This window comes from Pecten maximus, chromosome 19 (assembly GCF_902652985.1).
Source record: "Pecten maximus chromosome 19, xPecMax1.1, whole genome shotgun sequence".
In the NCBI taxonomy this organism is placed as follows: domain Eukaryota; kingdom Metazoa; phylum Mollusca; class Bivalvia; order Pectinida; family Pectinidae; genus Pecten; species Pecten maximus.
Genome location: NC_047033.1, coordinates 9,863,987 through 9,885,799, shown reverse-complemented (window position 1 = coordinate 9,885,799; position 21,813 = coordinate 9,863,987). Strand labels below are relative to the sequence as shown.

At 33.8% G+C, this 21,813-nt stretch overlaps 1 protein-coding gene across 2 annotated transcripts in view; it reads right to left on the bottom strand.

Moving 5' to 3' along the window:
• Positions 1 to 21,813, bottom strand: part of LOC117318155 (epidermal growth factor receptor-like) — a 182,884-nt gene that overhangs the window by 4,077 nt on the left and 156,994 nt on the right. The window contains exons 4-25 of one of the 2 annotated variants that reach the window (XM_033873169.1): positions 20,972 to 21,055; positions 20,223 to 20,344; positions 19,635 to 19,776; positions 19,104 to 19,211; positions 18,231 to 18,342; positions 17,361 to 17,525; positions 16,062 to 16,261; positions 15,136 to 15,347; positions 14,555 to 14,700; positions 14,127 to 14,313; positions 13,412 to 13,666; positions 13,033 to 13,166; positions 12,751 to 12,913; positions 12,333 to 12,449; positions 11,289 to 11,573; positions 10,998 to 11,061; positions 10,663 to 10,754; positions 10,288 to 10,363; positions 9,733 to 9,879; positions 6,265 to 6,362; positions 4,959 to 5,063; positions 771 to 935 (exon numbers count right to left, since the gene is read on the bottom strand). In XM_033873169.1, the coding sequence (XP_033729060.1) occupies positions 771 to 935; positions 4,959 to 5,063; positions 6,265 to 6,362; positions 9,733 to 9,879; positions 10,288 to 10,363; positions 10,663 to 10,754; positions 10,998 to 11,061; positions 11,289 to 11,573; positions 12,333 to 12,449; positions 12,751 to 12,913; positions 13,033 to 13,166; positions 13,412 to 13,666; positions 14,127 to 14,313; positions 14,555 to 14,700; positions 15,136 to 15,347; positions 16,062 to 16,261; positions 17,361 to 17,525; positions 18,231 to 18,342; positions 19,104 to 19,211; positions 19,635 to 19,776; positions 20,223 to 20,344; positions 20,972 to 21,055 (3,179 nt within the window). The remainder of the gene's footprint in view (positions 1 to 770; positions 936 to 4,958; positions 5,064 to 6,264; positions 6,363 to 9,732; positions 9,880 to 10,287; positions 10,364 to 10,662; positions 10,755 to 10,997; positions 11,062 to 11,288; positions 11,574 to 12,332; positions 12,450 to 12,750; positions 12,914 to 13,032; positions 13,167 to 13,411; positions 13,667 to 14,126; positions 14,314 to 14,554; positions 14,701 to 15,135; positions 15,348 to 16,061; positions 16,262 to 17,360; positions 17,526 to 18,230; positions 18,343 to 19,103; positions 19,212 to 19,634; positions 19,777 to 20,222; positions 20,345 to 20,971; positions 21,056 to 21,813) is intronic. The other variant, XM_033873170.1, reaches the window with a different exon arrangement.

The following is a 21,813-nucleotide window of genomic DNA, read 5'->3' as shown; positions in this document are numbered from 1 at the left end:
AAACAGGTGTGCTTAATAAGACCATATTGGTACAAAGAACAATTTCCTGTGTGAAATTTTGGGGAAAAAATAACTTTTTGCATTAACATACTTTTATTTACAAAAACAATCAAGATTCTTTTGTGATCAGTAAAATAAGGAACTTTTTATATGTTTCAATGAGCACATGCATCCATCTTCTTTTCCTGAAAATAGGTAGGGGTGTGCTACTAGCGGCAAGTGTGCTTATCAGGTTGAATACGGTATATATAAGCTAGGAATTGGTATTCTCTCAACATGTAAGTGAAAGGGCAACTTTACCATAAAAACGCACTAGACAAGAATTATGGGTAATAATATATGCATCACCTGTTCTGCTATGAAGCATTTTCTTCCAAGTCCAGAAATTTGAGGTGTTTACCCCAAAAATACAAAAATCGTAGAAATGCCAGAAAAGAGTATTGCATTCAGCAATATATCACACGACACACCTATAACCCAAGTTTGGTTGCTTTGGCTTTTATAGCTTGTCAGGAGCAGCCAAATATGAAAGAGCTAAATACAAAACCTTAATGTTGATTTTTTTTTTTTTTTCAAAGTCTAGAAATTTGACATTTTTACTCCAAAAATGCAGAAATCCATGAAACATCTAGTGTAGTAGGCTACTCTCCATAATACGTTGATGATTGAGGTTTTGTTGGTCTAGCTTTGTCAGAGAGAGCTAAAAACAAAACCTTTACATTGTTGACGTCACCTTTTCGACATCTGTTGTAGGCGACACAAATACCAACCTTTGATGTAAGTGGCGTTGTCGGCACCCCAGAATTACGGGACTGGGGCTGTAAATAATCGTCTGCTTCCACAACTTCCTCTGGGCCATCCCCTGCCACACTGAGGCTGCGAGCCAGATCATTCTTGTCATAAGAATGACTTGGCAACCGCATCAATTTGTCGTGCTAAAATATAAATAAGTCAAATATACACATTTACTGATACTAAGGAGTGCGTAAAATTTTATGAAAACCATTTCCCTAAAAATTTCCAAATCATGAGTCAAATGAGATTCTGTATTTTAATAGTGGACCTGTATTTGTTACCTACCTTACAGTAAGTTAAATCTGGCCACAGTATAAAATTTATCTTATTCCAGGTAGAGTTTAATTTTTTTTTTTTTTTTTTTTTGCAAAGAATAAACATATATCATTCTACATCTGCCATCTGATATCTTGAATTGAAAACAAATTTTAATTTTGAAGTTTTACTACCACATCAATATACATTCATGAGTACCGAAATATATCTTAAAGATGAACTTTCTGAATCTAAATTTCCTAAGAAAAAAATTATTTTTAAACTTAATGGTATAAGTTGTATATTTTCTTATTAACCACATAATTTTGTACAAAATAGTTTGATTTTACAGAAGTTAGGTGGGCAGCATACTCTAAAAGGAGTTCACGGGAAGTTAAGATTTCGTTAATAGTGAATACCTCACCATTCAGATAATCGGACTATAAAGAAGGACCTACATATTAAAATACATCTATTGACCATTTATGAATTTGATATCCAATATGTATTTGTCAGCAGGGTTTATCACCCCATGAACACCCAAAGACATATCAAGGCCCATCACATGACATCCTGACCAATAAGGGTAACATATGTCTTGCCAAAGGACACGACCATGACAGTACAGGCCTAAGTCTGTTTCTCAGATTCCCAAGAAACACACACCAACAAGGGTATGGACATTCTATAACCCAACAAGGGTATGGACATTCTATAACCCAACAAGAATATGGATATTTTATAACCCAACAAGAGTATGGACATTTTATAACCCAACAAGAGTACGGACATTTTATAATCCAACAATAGTACGGACATTCTATAACCCAACAAGAGTATGGACATTTTATAATACAACAAGGGTACGGACATTTTATAACCCAACAAGAGTACGGACATTTTATAATCCAACAATAGTACGGACATTCTATAACCCAACAAGAGTATGGATATTTTATAACCCAACAAGAGTATGGACATTTTATTACCCAACAAGGGTATGGACATTTTATAACCCAACAAGAGTATGGATATTTTATAACCCAACAAGTGAGGGTATGGACATTTTATTACCCAACAAGAGTATATATGGACATTTTATAACCCAACAAGAGTATGGATATTTTATAACCCAACAACCTAGAGTACGGACATTTTATAACCCAACAAGAGTACGGACATTTTATAACCCAACAAGAGTATGGACATTTTATAATCCAACAAGAGTATGGACATTTTATAACCCAACAAGAGTACGGACATTTTATAACCCAACAAGAGTATGGACATTTTATAACCCAACAAGAGTATGGACATTTTATAACCCAACAAGAGTATGGACATTTTATAACCCAACAAGGGTATGGACATTTTATAACCCAACAAGAGTATGGACATTTTATAACCCAACAAGAGTACGGACATTTTATAACCCAACAAGAGTATGGACATTTTATAACCCAACAAGAGTATGGACATTTTATAACCCAACAAGAGTACGGACATTTTATAACCCAACAAGAGTATGGACATTTTATAACCCAACAAGAGTATGGACATTTTATTACCCAACAAGAGTATATATGGACGTTCTATAACCCAACAAGGGTATGGACATTTTATTACCCAACAAGAGTATGGACATTTTATAACCCAACAAGAGTACGGACATTTTATAACATACCCAACAAGGGTATGGACATTTTATTACCCAACAAGAGTATATATGGACGTTTTATAACCCAACAAGAGTATGGACATTTTATAAACTATTACTGTCTCCTGTTTAAGACACTAAGTGTTCTCAGCATTGTTAATGATAGAATGGTCTACTTCATTCACAGAGCACCTCACCAAACATTTTGTTATAACACCCTCAACAGAAGGTGTAACCAGATTAGTTAATCATATTATACAGTGAACAGTCTTACATATCATTACAAAGGCGTGTATTATTATCAGTGTAAATATCTTAAAGTGCATGTTTATTTTACTTGATCAAAGAGATGTGTAAAATTTAAAATAGTGTCAGGCTGCATGTACCATTGATGCAAAAGATACCTTGAAATAAAATTGAAATCAAATTTTTGAAACTGAATTATTTGGAATTTTGAAATTGAATTGAAAATTAATTTAATGCTACATATAAGTATAGAGATTTGTTGAGACAGCTTCTGTTAATCTCTGTAAATTTGGTATAATTTCAAATAACTGATCAACATCACTTAGGAAATAGTCCAGTCTAGTGGATCTTAAATAACCAGTAAATTTCAATTAAGTCTGGATCACGGTCATTAATCTGCTTTTTTAATGCATGTGTCAAATAGTTAATTAATTGTTAAATTGTTGTCTCTATTCAGTTTACACAGTAAAACATGCACAGTTGAATATTGGGAACCACTAAACACCTTTGAGTTAATTTACTTAAGAAAGCCATATAATAGGTTTGCCTGGACACTTTGGGAATTGTTTTATAAAGCTAATTATAATACTGCATGCATTTGATTTAGCTACAAAATATGTATAAAAATTGACGATTCCTTTGCTTTTCATGCAAATTATTCTCAGAACTTTCAAGAAAAATGTTTATCATTTTGTTTGATTTAAGAAAGGATGGCGAAGGGTTTGAGTTGGCGAAAAAAATTACTGGCATTTAACAAGTATTTATTACTTTATCAATCTTATAATATTAAGAAAAACATGCACAAAATGTTAGGAGGTTATTTATTTGAATGTATATACGATATGTCACTATTACAACAAAGCTACATAATCATCTAAAAACTAAATCATTTCTACCTACTATTGCCAGTTTTGTTAAAAACGTCATCAAAAACACCATTAGGTATCTTCCCCAAGGAAATTTATAATAAATACATATTAATAAAGATACATATATTTCTCTCTGTACATGTCAACTACGACAGGAAATTCAAATCTATTAATTAAGATACATATATATATATATAAATAAGGATTATCAGTTAGTCATGTTATCACAAAAATAGATCAGACAATGAACAAACTATTGTTACATCCAGCCACTATCTGCATTCAATTAGGATGACTGAAGCTGCAAAAAACCTGATACACACATACTGATGACATATGTCAACCACAAAAGCTGATGACATCATCACATCTTGCCTTGTACAACACAATTAAATGTAGCTACAGGTGAAATGATGGCAACTGTTCCTGCAAGAACTAAATAAATCACAAAGATGTTGAAAAAATAAAATTAAAAAAAAAATTGACAGGAGGTTGTCATTGTTACAAATGAGTATAAAAGTCCATGCAAGGAACAAAATATGTTCTTGTGTCTGATTGTCCAGGCTGCTTAATTTTTCTAAACAAAAGTGGGATATTGTATCTATTTATATATTTACCTGGTAATGTCAACATACTCTCACAGGAATTCTCATTATCATTGTGTTTTCATGGTCCGACCTCCACTCAAAATTCTCATATATACCTTTTTTTCTTGAGACAATTTGGAAATTTGCAATGCTTGAAATACTTACAATTAAATGAATTTTGACTGTATTGACATGTTAAAAGAACTATATCAAATTCAGTTTTCATTTGTCATTGCAGCAATTTTTCTGAAAAATATTTTCATAATCTTGTGTTTTTAAAATCTAATTTTGATAATTTTTTTAACATTATGATAAAAACATCAGAAAGCTTTTTCCTCATCATAAAACTGAGAATCACAACTAAAGAGGTTCATACTACAACTTCTGAACCCTGTAATATGTAGTCGTCAGCTATAGCGATTAGCCAATCAAACCAAGAGCATCATGTGTGTGTCGGATACAGATGAATAAGGGGAGATAAATACACATATGCATTCAAATTAGAGATGGAGTCATGCACAACATGCGCCCCCTGGTGGCGGGCTGTACCTCTGCCTGAGTCTCAGGGTCATTTTGAGTACCATCGGGAAAATATTCGGCTAGGTCTGTGACAGGTGAGGGAGTTTCCTCAGGAATTTTCTTCAAAACATCGCCCTATCGGGATCATATCACAAGTATGAAATCGCAATCACAGTTCCTTTCATTACCACTGAATAATGTTTATAAAAATGCAAATGAATTCAGCATCCTTCTACTAATTTTGAATAATTCAAGCCACTCAAATAATTCAAATGAATACTTTCCTCTGAAATTATCTTCAGTTATTCCACAAAATATCACAGAGAAATCTTAAAATGTTGTTGATATTTCTTTAATATACTAGGATTTTTCTACATTAAAGCTCTTCAGGTTTGACATCCCTTAAAAAATTATCTCATTCTTCATTCTTGCAAAAAATCACAGTGATTTTAACATTCTGCATCTTCAACTAATTATTCTTACAAAATTTTCATTTAGTCACAGAACAATAATCATTGACTTTTTCAATTAAAAAAAAAAGAAATAAAGAATTTTTTCTATAATACAATCATAATCATAATTTTAAACCTATCCTATTTGCTTCTTTTACAAACAACTTGATTATCTTGTATAAGATATAGCAGAAGCATAGCTGTTTTCTATCTACTATATATAAATATACGCAAGGATGGACTAAGTAGTGTTGGAAAAATTTCGCCTAAACATGAGTTACACCTTTGGTCTATGTTCTATATATAGCAAAAGCTAGAGTCAAAATTAGAAAAATAAAGAAAAAAAAGAAAAACGAAATTCAAATTAGATTTTGAAAAAGCACAGCATAATTAAAGTATTAAAAGCAAATATAAAAGCAGTTATGTAAGAAAAACAAAGTGAAAAATCCACCAACCAAATTAATGAAAAATAAAAGTTTAGAAAGCAGGTGACAATTGCTGATGATGAGATTTTCAGATATTGGGAATAATTCTCAGTTGAAATATTTATAACTAATTCTGGATCCCTGAAAGTTTGTTAACATATTCTTCAACCATAATGAAATAATTTTAACAACTAAATTGTTAATTACAAAAATTTACTTTTATTAAAGATGTGAATAAAGTCTTGAATTTCAAAGACCAATTCATATTACTGTTCACAAATGTTTGAAAGTAGATCTGATTAATAACTATTTTCTTAAAAAAAAAAAAAAAAAAAAAAAATACATATCAACAAAATCAATTTAATTTTTTTTCTTTCAAAAAATGACTGAATAATTCCCAATATTTATCAGTTTTGTTTTGTTTTAAAAGATTTATGTAAACCTGGTAAGAATACTTACAACAATGACAAGATAACGTCCTGGGTCACGTGCCATCTTTGCGAACTCTTCAGCCAATTCTATGAATGAAGGACGACTATCTGCATCCAACATCCAGCCTTAAAAAAGGAAAAATATCTTAAATGCAAAATTTACTCTAAATAATTTCATGGAAATGTCAATTATATGGAACTGGTATATATATATATTTACATTCTAATTGACAAGATAGTACTCATGAAACCATTCTCATATACTCAAATGCAATTTTGTGGTCAAACAAGTTTTACAGCTGCTATAAACATCATGTGACAGAGTCCCCCCTGGGGTGGGGAAGGTAAGCCCCATCCCTTATTGTGTCTGATCAGGGAATCCAACTCTGACTACCTGTGTGTACGGCCAGTGTTACCACTGTGCCACCTGACCACATAAATGTGATTTTGAGGATGTGAATGTCTTCATGAACAAGTAAGAAAGTTTATTAAGATTTTCGATAATCTACTACAACAAGAGATCCCAGAGGGATCTTGGCGCCCACCATTGAATGATCTTTATAGGTTCTATGTCAGATTGATCTTTTCTCTACTTTTCCCTTCCTCTAAGTCTTACTAATCTGTGTAAATTCAGAAACAGCCCTCTAGTACTTTTCAAACAAGGGGAACCTATATATATAAAATTTAAGATTTAGCGATAATGGCTGTCTGTCGGCCATGTTGTTTTCGGATTGGTCCCAATATGAACAAGAGATCCCAGAGGGATCTTGGCGCCCACCATTGAATGTTCTTCATAGGTTCCATGTCAGATTGATCTTTTCTCTACTTTTCTCTTCTTCTAAGTCTTACTAATCTGTGTAAATTCAGAAGAAACCTCTAGTACTTTTCAAATAAGGGAAACCTATATATAAAAGTTAAGATTAAGGCACCAAATGGAACCTATATATGGAATTTGAGAAAGATTCCTTCAGTACTTTCTGAGAAATAGCGATAACAAACTTCAATTGTCAAAATCCAAGATGGCTGCCTATCGGCCATGTTGTTTTCCGATTGGTCTCAAAATACAATATGCATAACTAGGCACCTTGGGGAACCTACATATGAAATTTCAGGAAGATCCCTTCATTAGTTTCTTAGAAATAGCAATAACCAGTTTCAATTTTCGAAATCCAAGATGGCTGCCTGTCGGCCATGTTGTTTTCTGATTAGTCTCAAAATACAATATGCATAACCAGGCACCAAGGGGAACCTACATATGAAATTTCAGGAAGATCCCTTCAGTGCTTTCTGAGAATTATCGATAACAAACTTCAATTGTCAAAATCCAAGATGGCTGCCTGTCGGCCATGTTGTTTTCTGATTGGTCTCAAAATGCAATATGCATAACTAAGCACCAAGGGGAACCTACCTATGAAATTGGAGAAAGATCCCTTCAGTACTTTCTCAGAAATAGCGATAACAAACTTCAATGGTCAAAATCCAAGATGGCTGCCTGTCGGCCATGTTGTTTTCCGATCGGTCCCAAAATGCAATATGCATAACTACGCACCAAGGGGAACCTACATATGAAATTTGAGAAAGATCCCTTCAGTACTTTCTCAGAAATAGCGATAACAAACTTCAATGGTCAAAATCCAAGATGGCTGCCTGTCGGCCATGTTGTTTTCCGATCGGTCCCAAAATGCAATATGCATAACTAGGCACCAAGGGGAACCTACATATGAAATTTGAGAAAGATCCCTTCAGCACTTTCTCAGAAATAGCGATAACAAACTTCAATGATCAAAATCCAAGATGGCTGCCTGTCGGCCATGTTGTTTTCCGATCGGTCCCAAAATGCAATATGCATAACTAGGCACCAAGGGGAACCTACATATGAAATTTGAGAAAGATCCCTTCGGTACTTTCTCAGAAATAGCGATAACAAACTTCAATGGTCAAAATCCAAGATGGCTGCCTGTCGGCCATGTTGTTTTCCGATCGGTCCCAAAATGCAATATGCATAACTACGCACCAAGGGGAACCTACATATGAAATTTGAGAAAGATCCCTTCAGTACTTTCTGAGGATTAGCGATAACAAGAATTGTTTACGGACGGACGGACGGACGGACGGACGGACGGAGGGAGGGACGGACGGACGGACGGACGACGGACCACGGACGCAGGGCGATTTGAATAGCCCACCATCTGATGATGGTGGGCTAAAAACTAGGCACTGAGGGGAACCTACATATGAAATTTGAGAAAGATCCCTTCAGTACTTTCTCAGAAATAGCGATAACAAACTTCAATTGTCAAAATCCAAGATGGCTGCCTGTCGGCCATGTTGTTTTCTGATTAGTCACAAAATGCAATATGCATAACTAGGCACCGAGGGGAACCTGCAAATGAAATTTCAGAAAGATCCCTTCAGTGCTTTCTGAGAAATAGCGATAACAAACTTCAATTGTCAAAATCCAAGATGGCTGCCTGTCGGCCATGTTGTTTTCTGATCAGTCTCAAAATGCAATATGCATAACAAGGCACCAAGAGGAACCTACATATGAAATTTGAGAAAGATCCCTTCAGTACTTTCTGAGAAAACAGCGATAACAAACTTCAATTGTCAAAATCCAAGATGGCTGCCTGTCGGCCATGTTGCTTTCTGTTTAGTCTCAAAATGTAATATGCATAACTAAGCACCGAGGGGAACCTGCATATGAAATTTCAGAAAGATCCCTTCATTACTTTCTGAGAAATAGCGATAACAATCTTCAATTGTCAAAATCCAAGATGGCTGCCTGTCGGCCATGTTGTTTTCTGATCAGTCTCAAAATGCAATATGCATAACTAGGCACCGAGGGGAACCTGCATATGAAATTTGAGAAAGATCCCTTCATTACTTTCTGAGAAATAGCGATAACAAACTTCAATTGTCAAAATCCAAGATGGCTGTCTGTCGGCCATCTTGTTTTCCGATCGATCTCAAAATGCAATATGCATAACTAGGCACCGAGGGGAACCTGCATATGAAATTTGAGAAAGATCCCTTCATTACTTTCTGAGAAATAGCGATAACAAACTTCAATTGTCAAAATCCAAGATGGCTGTCTGTCGGCCATCTTGTTTTCCGATCGGTCTCAAAATGCAACATGCATAACTAGGCACCAAGAGGAACCTACATATTAAATTTGAGAAAGATCCCTTCAGTACTTTCTCAGAAATAGCGATAACAAACTTCAATTGTCAAAATCCAAGATGGCTGCCTGTCGGCCATCTTGTTTTCCGATTGGTCTCAAAATGCAATATGCATAACTAGGCACCAAGGGGAACCTACATATGAAATTTGAGAAAGATCCTTTCAGTACTTTCTGAGGATTAGCGATAACAAGAATTGTTTACGGACGGACGGACGGACGGAGGGACGGACGACGGACCACGGACGCAGGGCGATTTGAATAGCCCACCATCTGATGATGGTGGGCTAAAAAGACAATAAGGGAAGTAAATCTTACATTTGATCATTATCATATACACGTCAATCGTGCAGATATGTGGCTGTGGGAGTCGTTCCCCCTTTTCCAGTAGATCCGGTACGTCTCGTGCACGAACATTCTCGTATGGTCGCTGTCCATACGTAAAAAGTTCCCACACAGTAACACCTACAATGTACAAGTCAAGGTCACACAATGTATGGTCATTGCAAGGTCATTTCAGGGAACATAAATTCATAAGTTATTATAATCACTAACAGAAATAAAGAATTTTTCACTTCTGTTAACCGAGGGAAAAAATACTAAAAAATAAGTTGGAAAAATAAACAAAATAAAATGAACTATATAGAATTTAATAAAGTAGATAAAATAAAATAAATCAAATCAAAATAATTAAATAATGAAATGAAATAAAATCACTTACATATCCAATGACTTTGAACTATATTAAGAATATTCATTGTTCTATTAATTTATTGTAACCATTAATACATGGGATACATTTATTTATCATCATAAATTGAGGATATTTACAGTGGATGAGATTATTTATCATCATAAATTGAGGATATTTACCGTAACTCCAGACATCACTCTTGTGTGTGAAGATTCGGTGCTGGATACACTCAAGTGCCAGCCATTTAATTGGCATCTACATCAGAAGGCAATGACAGATTTATAGTCATAAAAATATAAAAATAGAATGTTCACAATCACACAACATATCACTGTCTCCATTTAATTGGCATTTAGCAGAAGACAATACAAAATAAAAATATGTGATAGAATTCTCTCATAACAAAACATGTCACTGTCTTCATTTAATGACACTAAGAACAATTCAATATTTATATACAGCTAATACACAACAAACAATTTCCCTGTATGTATGACATGCAATCTTTCTCAATGCTGACGTGAATTTGTTTTAACTCAGCAAGAGTTGTCTACCTTTCCTCCTGCAGCATGGTATTCATCTTCATTATAGTCGAGAAGTTTGGCCAATCCAAAATCTGTTATTTTCACCTGACCTGGACTTTGTACTGAAACCAAGTACAAATCAATAATTATATATATTACAGAAAAAGTCTTTCTCCTAAAGAATTAAACGACTTTATTAATAAATCTATCTTCATGTTTTTTAAAATTAGTCTACACAGCTTTTAATTTTGATTTGCTTTTGAAATTAAACATTACAGAAGTCACTGATTAGAATTCACTTTCACAAAGGGTTGATAATGTTTTCTTTCTACCTGATAGAATGTCAATAAATGTATACAACTGACCTAGTACATTTCTTGCTGCCAAGTCCCTATGCACGACGTCTCTCTCCTCCAGATAAGCCATACCCTGGATAAATAAAATTGTTTAAAATCATCAAAACTGTACAAAACAAGTCAAATTAGATACAAGTTATTAAGACAATTGAGGCACCCAATTATTAATTTCAAGTGGAAAACCTAATATTAGCAATCATGAATTAAGTACCAAGAAATAAACATTATCTGTTTATTAATTTACCTTTTGAGGAGGTCAAACAAATGAGGCTTACATTACTTCACGAAATTCATCCATACCTTTGCTATCTGTGTACACCAGTTGAGAAGGACCTTAGAGCCGATGTTTTCTTTGTGTTTACGGACATAGTCGAGTAAACATCCTAGTGGCATCAGTTGGGTGACTAACATCATCTGGGCGGTCATACAGGCCGCGAGGATTCGAATACAACAGGGATGGTCAACTGAGGCCATTACACGTGCCTCATCTAGGAGTTCTTGGTTCTGATTGGCTGACGTTCCTTCCTGTAGAACTTTAATTGCTACAGGGATCTTAACATTATCCTTCGCCGGAATCCAGAATCCCTAAAAATATAAAAATCAGGTAAGTGTTTCATTATTCTGAAATTAAAACTGCTTCTCAAGAAAATTTGTCTTTATTCTGAACTGAAAACTACTTCTCAAGGAATTGTTTCTTTATTCTGAACAAAAAAATACTTCTCAAGAAAATGTTTCTTTATTCTGAACAAAAAACTACTTCTCAAGAAAGTGTTTACTTTTTTCTGTACTTAAAACTACTTCTCAAGAAAGTGTTTACTTTATTTTGAACAAAAAACTACTTCTCAAGAAAGTGTTTCTTTATTCTGAACAAAAAACTACTTCTCAAGAAAGTGTTTACTTTTTTCTGTACTTAAAACTACTTCTCAAGAAAGTGTTTACTTTATTTTGAACAAAAAACTACTTCTCAAGAAAGTGTTTCTTTATTCTGAACAAAAAACTACTTCTCAAGAAAGTGTTTACTTTTTTCTGTACTTAAAACTACTTCTCAAGAAAGTGTTTACTTTATTTTGAACAAAAAACTACTTCTCAAGAAAGTGTTTACTTTTTTCTGTGCTTAAAACTACTTCTCAAGAAAGTGTTTCTTTATTCTGAACTAAAAACTACTTCTCATGAAATGTCGATAAATTAATTAAGTAATTTGTGAACAAAGATGATAAAAAGATGCCTAAATATTATGATTTCTATCCTCAAAATGAACTTATCAATCCTTTATAGAAGAACATAGCTCTTTTCTGAACACATTTTCTAAATACTTTGTACAGAGGGAGAAATCATTATTTATACCTTATACACTGTTCCAAATGCTCCAGAGCCAATGATGCCTCCCCTACGCATATCCGATTCTTTGATGAGTCGCAAATGTGACATGTCCGGTTTTGCACTGGTTGGTGTCACTGGTTGCTAAGTGAAGAGAAAAGTTCCAAATATATATATATTATAATCCTTTATACAGTCTACTACAGCTATCTACGCTACGATCTACCAAGCAATATAAGCCTGCACCTACTAATATACTCACCTCTACCATTCAGTAATATTACAAATATAATTCATTTTTCTAAAATAAGCCCACCCTTCAACATACTCGTAAAAGTAATGTGTTATCATAAGACAAATACATTTTTGTAATAACCAACTTTCTTATAAATTTCGTTCCATCATTTAAAATTTCACAGAAGCTTTTATAAATATTTGTGACTACCTCATCATCATATCCTGTCATCTTGGCGGTAAGCATTGCCGTTTTCTCCTTTGAGCGTGCTTGCTGTCGCCAATAGTAACCAAACAGAGCCAGAAGAATAGCCACCAGGATAATACCGCCAATCACAGGTCCAGCGATAACTGCTATCTTCTTCTTCTCTTCCCTGTCAACATCATCAGCATTATGTAATTGCCACAAAATAAACTGGTTTTTATCTTAAAACAATAATATTTGATAATATAATTTGTTGTGTAGTTGAAGCATCAGAAATATGTTACTTACTCAGCATCTGCAGCCATTCTAGCCATGACCATTGGATGATCGTCACGTGCACAAACTGTCATCCCGTTCTTTGCGTCACGTTCATCCTTGACCAGATGGCGCATGTCTTCTGGACACTCAGATGTACAGTTAAACTGAAGAGAAAAGGTCATTACAAGGTCAGTAAAATAAGTCCAGTGTCTAGGCAAACACTTTATCATTACTAAAATATACAACAATTTAATTTATTTTAGGTGTGTAATCTGTTAAAAAAAACCTATTGTGCTAAAATATAGTGTTGGGTATGGAAAAATCCTACAAAACAATATTACCAATCAAGAACAATCGGACCTTGTTTCTCCCACCCTTGAAGTATTCAGTATTTTGAATACAGACTCACTTTGAAATTCTTGCCCTCGTCTATGTAGACTTTGTAGGTTTTACAGGAGAAGCAGTCCGCAGCCGTTTGATTGTAGCACCCTTTCTGACATTCTGCGTCACACGGTTCACAACGCTTTGTGACCTTGTTCCCATAGTTAAAGCTGTGACAGGACTCGACGCAATAGTCATCTTCCTTATAATGGACACAGTTTTTACATTGGGCCGGGCCGTGTCCCACACATCCATCACATAGTGGATCACAAGCTTTACATATCTAAAAATAGATCACCATTAATTATTGATAGGTAGGCATCCAAATTTTTGAGGTCAACGTAACCTACATTTGTCCTGAAAAAATTCAACATCCTCAAAGCAACTTTTTCATACATTTATCACAACAAAGAAGGAAAAACTTTTAAATGTAAATCAGGAAATAATTACAGAAGAATAATTATATACAAAACCACTGAACACTTGTCACATACAAACACAACTGTAATTTTTATATAAATACACAAAACTGATATAATAATCAGGGACAATATACGTACAAAATACAAATTTGAATGGAAACCCTCTAAAGAGAACTGTCAAAACTCATGTAATGTACGCATCCTAAAATTCACCTTTAAACAACTAAAAAGAGTGCAAAAAAATTACACAAGTAATTAAGGTGGAGATTATACAAAATATCTGCGAGATTTACACAAAAGAAGAATATCTGAAAATTGTACCTGTTTTCCTGCCATTGGGCCGGGATCTTTTGCAGCCACTGTTGTTTTGTAGAAATCGTGATGGCAATCTGACCCGTCATCCGGTAAACAAAACAGATGTATTTCACCCAAATCATTCTTCAATTCCTCTGCAATGTTACAGGCGTTGCAGCCGCCAAACATCAACTCTCTTGAGGGGCCGGTACATCTGAATGATATATTACACAATATATTGAGGCATTATTAATTACAAAATAGTTGTGACAATTTGATTTCATTGCTTTGAAATTAATCTACAAATAATGGTACAAGATTTTAATAAGCTGAATTTAATTTCTATGTTCAAAGACAATTTAAATATTAAAAATAAAAGTTCATATTATGATAATTATACCAGACTATATAAAGATATATGTAATCATAAACTTGTATGATTTGTATTGCCTTACCCGCCTCCGCAATGATCATAACAGGGCTGACAGATCTTGTTCTCGTCAGCGTAAAACATATCTGGACATTCTTTGTGACAGACCTGTGCACTACTGTTGTTGTCCATGACAATCACATGCTTACAAGCGTCACATTGGCTTGGTTTCTATAAAAACCAATAAAAGAATTAATTGAAATGATGACTAACAAAACTGAAAAAAAAAAACAACTCAGTCGTGAAACTTTTTTGACAATACATCAAAATGAGACCATTAACCTTTGTATATTCTTTCAATTAAGCTTGTAAGCAACCATATTTCTTTATATCAGATTTTTTAATGAAAGAGGAGATAACTCTACGCTGATGTATTTATTCTAAAAATAGCTTGTCTGCTGAAGAAAACATATACATTTTTTCAATGAACGGGAGATAACTAAGGGGATGTGCATTTATTCTGAAATACATCAACACATTAACACATTAGGATAGTCTTGTAAAATAAGTGATTTTTATAAGTCATGATCTTTGCATGGTCTCCTGCAGACATATTTGTATTTTATACTCCTGGTTGTGAAGCAGGGTGTAGATTGATGGACTTACCGGACCACTACAGGTTGTAGCACATTCTGTGTGACAGGGCTTACATAGAGTAGCCGATACTTGGTACAGAAGTGGTTTATCACTACAGGAACTTAGACAAAGGTTTGAGCTGTCGTTGACCTTCATGTGTCGACAGTGCAGACATTTATTTGGACCCTTGCCCCAGCAGCCATCTATGGAACATTCAGGGTCACACACTTGGCCTTCAATTTCTGTAAGAGGAAATAATTCAATATGTATATATTGACAAACTGTGAAAGCAATAAACATGTACCTTTATTTTTATTTATCGTATCTGCAAAGGATAATGATTCATGTATTACATTAGCTTTAGAAAAGAAATTGATACATTTTAGGCTCCTGGATCTGTACACATTACACATTGATAAGGGAGATAACCCACACATATTTGTTTGTTTGCTGGGTTTACTGCCCCGTGAAAAGCCAGGGTCATATTGAGGTTGGGTCTCCGTGTAGTAGTTGGTGACTACCTCTCTGAACAAATTGTGGTAGGCCTTGTTGCATGCCATCCAGAGCAATTCAGGGTAAAGTGTCTTGCCCAAGAACACAGCCACGGCTGCATAGACCAGCCTGTTTCTCAGTTGAGAAATTAAAACCGACACAGCTAGAAAGCGTCGCACCACACACCTTGGATCTTCACATGAGGTTATAATGTGGTCAGTATCTAACTGACTCAGGTATTATGGCCCCTATTTCACTCATAAATAATCGAGAGAAGAAAAAAAAAAATAATTATCATCACATTATAAAAAAAAAAATTTTGAAGTCCTGCATTTAGCAATTAACTATACACACAATTGCAAGAAAATTGCCAAATTGAACAGGTTAGAATTTTTGTCTATTTCTATCACATAATGTTATTGTGCAAATCTTTAGTATTAAAAATTTGCAACATGGAGACCTACCACACTGGCTGATGTCCCGATTTCTGGCTACGTAGGCAACCTGAGAGTCGAGAATAAACAACTTTGTGAAATTCACGGTGTTGACGTAACATAACTGTAGGTTGAACCATATTAGGACGTTTCCATACGATATCAATCTAAGGGAGGTAAGTTCCAGGGATTCCAGTGGTGTGGCCATGATGTTGAGGGCATTACTTCTCCTAAACACAAGGAAAACACAATTTATAGCTCACATGGTATAAAGAGTAGAATCAGTCATAATTAGCCCTTTTATTTATGCAGAAATAAAATTCTCAAAAATCTTGATTTTCCTATTTTTTAATATGACAGAAAAAAATGCAGTATTTCCATTTGTTTAGCATTGTTACTATTTATACATTACTGCCCTCTTTTGAGAGCACTTTACTCTATAGTGTATAAAAGGTGAATATCCTCATGGTGGAATATTGATTAAAATGTTGAAATGAATTGACGATTTTGTTTTTGTTTCCATAAACTATATTTTTCTGTTGGAAATTGTTGCGTGCACTCATAATGTCACTAGAAAGGTCCCAATGACAGTGTGAAAATAGATTTCAGAATTCAATAACACTGTTACAGGTTAAATATATAAAAATAAAAGTATTTAACTGCCTTCTTTGGAAAGTTGTTGTCCTAGAATTCTCACAGCTAAGAATATTGTAGGCAAATTAACCATAATATTCTAATGCTCATTATTCAACTTGTCAGCAATCCTGTGTGGATTATAGGACAATAACTTTCTAAATAAGGCAGTCTACTGTTTTAATATCCTGACCAGGACTCATATTCATAAAACTGTTCTCATGTTCAAGCATGAAATCCTTGTTCAACCCAACTTTCTTTTAACTTAACGCTTAAATCAGGAAATAGCAGTTTAAAAGAAAAGCCTTAACATTGAACAATTTTTTTTTTTTTCGAAATTCCTTCAAACCTTTGAACAAATATTAATTCAGATATGATATTTATCATCAAAATTGTTTTCAGTTGTATAAAATTTGTACTTAAGCATGAATTTAAATTTCAGGAATATGCGCCCTGGACTTAAACCCAGGCCCTCCATATTCTAGACAGACATTCTAACTAATCTGGCTACCTGACAAGCAGTGAATCACCCATCTAAAACTGCTATCTTGGTACACAGGTTGCAATAGTGAAAGGTATTGATATCTATGTTTAGCAGATTTTATTAGTACTATAAGCGTACCATGACATGAGGTTCCCTAGAAAACCATGATTTAATCCCCATGAAAATGCCTGATTTCAATCAATCATACATACGAGTCAAGTTCTCGGCCTCGAATAATCTCCAGGTTCGATAGGAAAGACACGTTCTTAAAGCCGGAATGATTTGATTGGATGACAACAAATCCTGTAATTTCCCTCACAGTGTTCAGTACATACAGGTCCTTAGGCTCCAACCCGGAAATATTCCTGTACGTATCTCTGTGAGAGGGTACACACAAAATAACAATTCATAAAGGATCAGTCTGGCAATAATAATATAGTAAACTCTTAGCATACATCAAAATCAATATTACTAGAGAAAATAAAATACATTAACAATATCACTGATGCATAAAAGGCATTGAGAAGAACAACTATCTGTAAAATAAGGAAAAAAAAACCCTTCTCTCTTCTGTAAAAATTTTAAAGTTTCTGTTAAGGTTTATCAGGTAAAATTAAATCATTACTTGTACATTCAAAGAAATCAACTGAATAGGAAACTGAAGTGCTAGGCTAATCCCTCTGAGTATTTGATATTTAATCTTAATTATGCCATCATAATCAATGCAATAGATTTAAATTACAATCTATAGTATCACTAATGTTACATAATTGATTCTAGAATGTTGTAGAATTTGGTTTCATCCATATCCAATTTTAGTTCTTCTTGAAAAACTAACAATATACCTTTAATTCATGTCTAAAAACTGATGACATCATTTCCACTAAGGGAGATAACTCAGTCATAACTTACCCAGTAAAAGTGGTCTCCACAATTTCTTCTAAGGGAGATAACTCAGTCATAACTTACCCAGTAAAAGTGGCTCCACAATTTCTTCTAAGGGAGATAACTCAGTCATAACTTACCCAGTAAAAGTGGTCTCCACAATTTCTTCTAAGGGAGATAACTCAGTCATAACCTACCCAGTAAAAGTGGTCTCCACAATTTTAAGATTGCCCTCTATAAGTGTACAGTTGCTCAGCCGTTTGATGTTTTCTGATGTCAGGAATTCTGTTTTGTTTAATCCTTTACATTCTGAAATAAACAAATAACAAATAAGATATACAGATATTTTTGGGATAATTACACAGATGAAAGCTTATTTGAACCAAACAGAAACAGATAATTATGAGGTAGAACAGTCGTCTAATATTTTTACAAGTGACCATATGACACTGAAAGATTAAATCAGCATTCAGACTCTAGACAAGATTTGTCAGAAGACAACATAGCTCGCAAAGTTGGTTATTTTTGGAATTAGTCACATTTGCAAATGTAGTACCAATGAAAAGGCCTTTTCACAAGATACACATATGTCAAATATGAAAGCCCTATCTCATACAATTGACATATTGTGGCAAAGATTAGGATTTTTAAAAGTAGGTCAAAGGTCACAGTCAAGGTCAGCAGGTTTGCGAATGTAGCAGCATTGGAAAAGCTTGTCCCAAGGAACACACAAGTCAAATACTGAAACTGTATCCTCATCAATATTGACACAACACTGTTTAAAATAAAAACAACTTTAACCTAGCTTAATAATCAACTTATATAATTCACTAATCTTTGCCAGAACTGAAGTGAGCCAGAGGTCTTACTATCAGAGGAAATCGGATAACACAAAGTCTCCAAATCCACTTGATTGGACAGGTGACTCCATACCATTTTAATGTATGATCAGCGAACATGAATATGAGTAATACCAACAGTTTCTCCACTTTGATGTGAAAGTATAGTTTATTATCTCATTCCAACAAATTAACAGTTATCTCCCCTTTGGAGGATGAAGACTTCCTTACTTTTCGGACAGGGTCCATCACATGGGATGCATTCTCCATTAACGGCATGTTTGTTTCCAGCACAAGCCTTCACACATGCAGAGAGATATTTGTCTCGTAGAAAGTGGTCTGTGTAAAAAAAGTTATGAAATTTGAAAATTGAAAATTCTTGCTAAAATTATACAAACAATTTATCATTATTATTTATGAATGACAGAAATCAAATCCTATGATTATAACGAAATCTTTTCTAAGAAGTTTACACCATAATGACAGAATGGTTGGGTTCTCTTCCACAACTGAATCATAAAGTATCCTAGCTACTGTAGTAGATTCATGAAATTTTATTTTATTTAAAATTAATTTCCATTCATTTTTAATATCTTATCAAATAGCAATTTTTTTTTTGAAAAACACGTCCATAAATTATGAAATAACACTTCTCTTTTTTCGAAAATTAACTGTTGGTAAAATTTAAAACTGACAATTTCATAATGATTGACTGATCTTGCAACCTTCTGAATTATAAACATTTCAAAGACTGACACTTACCAGGGCATTTGGCAACACACAGAGAGCCATATTTGTATTTGCCTTTAGGATTAATCTCGGCCTTAAGTGTAAAGATGTTGTAGTCCATCACAAGGGGACAATTCTCGACACATTCTCCATCGTTCATGAAGTGTTTACAAGCCTATATCAGAAATGGAGAAGATTTTTTAATTTCTATTGGTTTCAAGTCTTATTAAATTATCTAAATTATTTATATTATTTCTTGTATTTTGCAAGAAAAGATCTTAATTTCTTTCCCTAAAAGTATTTGTGGAAATTTGGAACAGTTTTTAAAATTGTAGAAAGCAGAACAGTTTTATGATTCTGGGAGTTAGCTCCCTTAGCACAATTATATTGTAAGTTACATTTGAAGTGAGTGATTCTGAGTTAACCTTTTCAACTAATGATGGTTTTGGACACAAGAGGACAATAGTAGTTTAAAGAGTTCAGAGAAACCTAGGGTATGATTCAGGAGACATGAAACTAAAAAAAGTATTTCAAATATTTTACAAATATCGATCCAGGTAAATCTGTAAGACTGCTAGCCTAAATCGAAGGAGTTGACCAATGGATGAGTACAATCTTTACCATACAGTCCGTTTTCCGTGGCCCTGAGCATCCTGCGGCACATTCAGGGTGGCAACACTGGTTTTGTTGGTAACCAAAGCAACGCCCATCGCAACTTGGCGAACACACAGTTGCATGGTTTACTGAGGGAAAATCAAAACGATATTTTCTTCAGTTTAAATATTACTATTGCAATTATTTCCAAGCAACGCTGTAGAGCAAAATGTGAAAGATAGATTTTCTTATTATATTGATCCAAAGCACAAAATATAGAATTGATTGCATGGATTCTACATTGTTCAGAAGGAAAATTTGCATTGACTTTTACAAATAACTTCTCTTACATTCTTGAATATAATATCCTTTCACTCGATATTAGCACAGCCAACATGTGAAAATCATGAATATATATTCTTCCCTATTCTTCCTCAAAACACCTTACGGTAATCCAATCATTTCAATTCACAAATGGACAAATTTCAATCATTATAAACATTAACATTGAAATATAATTTGTTCAAATTGCTATTTCAATAATAGTCCTGCCATATATTTGACTTCTGCAAATGATTCTTGATGATTGCAAATTGACAATGTATTTCAATTTCATCATTCATATTTGCAAAAGTGTGACATTTATTTCTTACAGATAATACCATTAGAATTCATAGACACAAGCTGAAATGAAAAGACCAAAATATGATGCAATTTAAAATTATCACACTAAAAATTGTACATTTGCAATAAAAAATTTACACAATATAACATACATTGTTGGCACATGTCTCGACCTTCACCCCAGCAGTGGCGCTCTCCAGTCCGGTTATTGTAGCAGGATGGATGACATTCTGGACCTGAAATATTATAAAGGTCAAGGTCATAATACTCTTGCACAGGTTAAAGGTCATATCAGTCATGTTTCTATTTCTTTTGAGCTTTTTGCAGATTCTCACATACCATATAGTACATGATATAGACTTCATGAGAATTAAAGAAGGATGAATATTTAGTATGACCTGCAACAGTCCCTGTCAAGGATTTACTGGTAAGACGTTTAGGTATAAATTTGTATAACAATCCAATCAATCTAACATCTCTGACAAAGAGTATATTATGCTCAATTGAAAACAAGAATAGGTTATTTCTATATAATGCCAAAAGTTCACATATTTTACCCGTTTTAAATACGACCCTCAAAAAGTTTGACCTTCTAATTTTATCTTTAGATTTAAAGCAAATTAGTTATAATCATGTATTACAGCTCAATCCACCTGTATATTTGTTACATATAATTGGGTTTTCTATCATTCTTATTTAGGATTTGTTGTTGTTAATTATATATTCTCTATAGTGGGTGCCATTTTCAGATATTTTGTAACCAGCATTTTATACACACTGTCGGCAAATTATAGCATATTTATACCATACTGTCAATATAAAGATTGGTAAAAATCCCGATATATATGCAGATTGCCATTGCAGACACTCCTATACCATGACAGAATTACGAGATACAGGAAATTTATATACATGTAAATACAATATATAAGTTGTCTTCCTTCGTCATTTTCTGTTGCTAGGTTACATGTAAATACAATATATATATATCTAT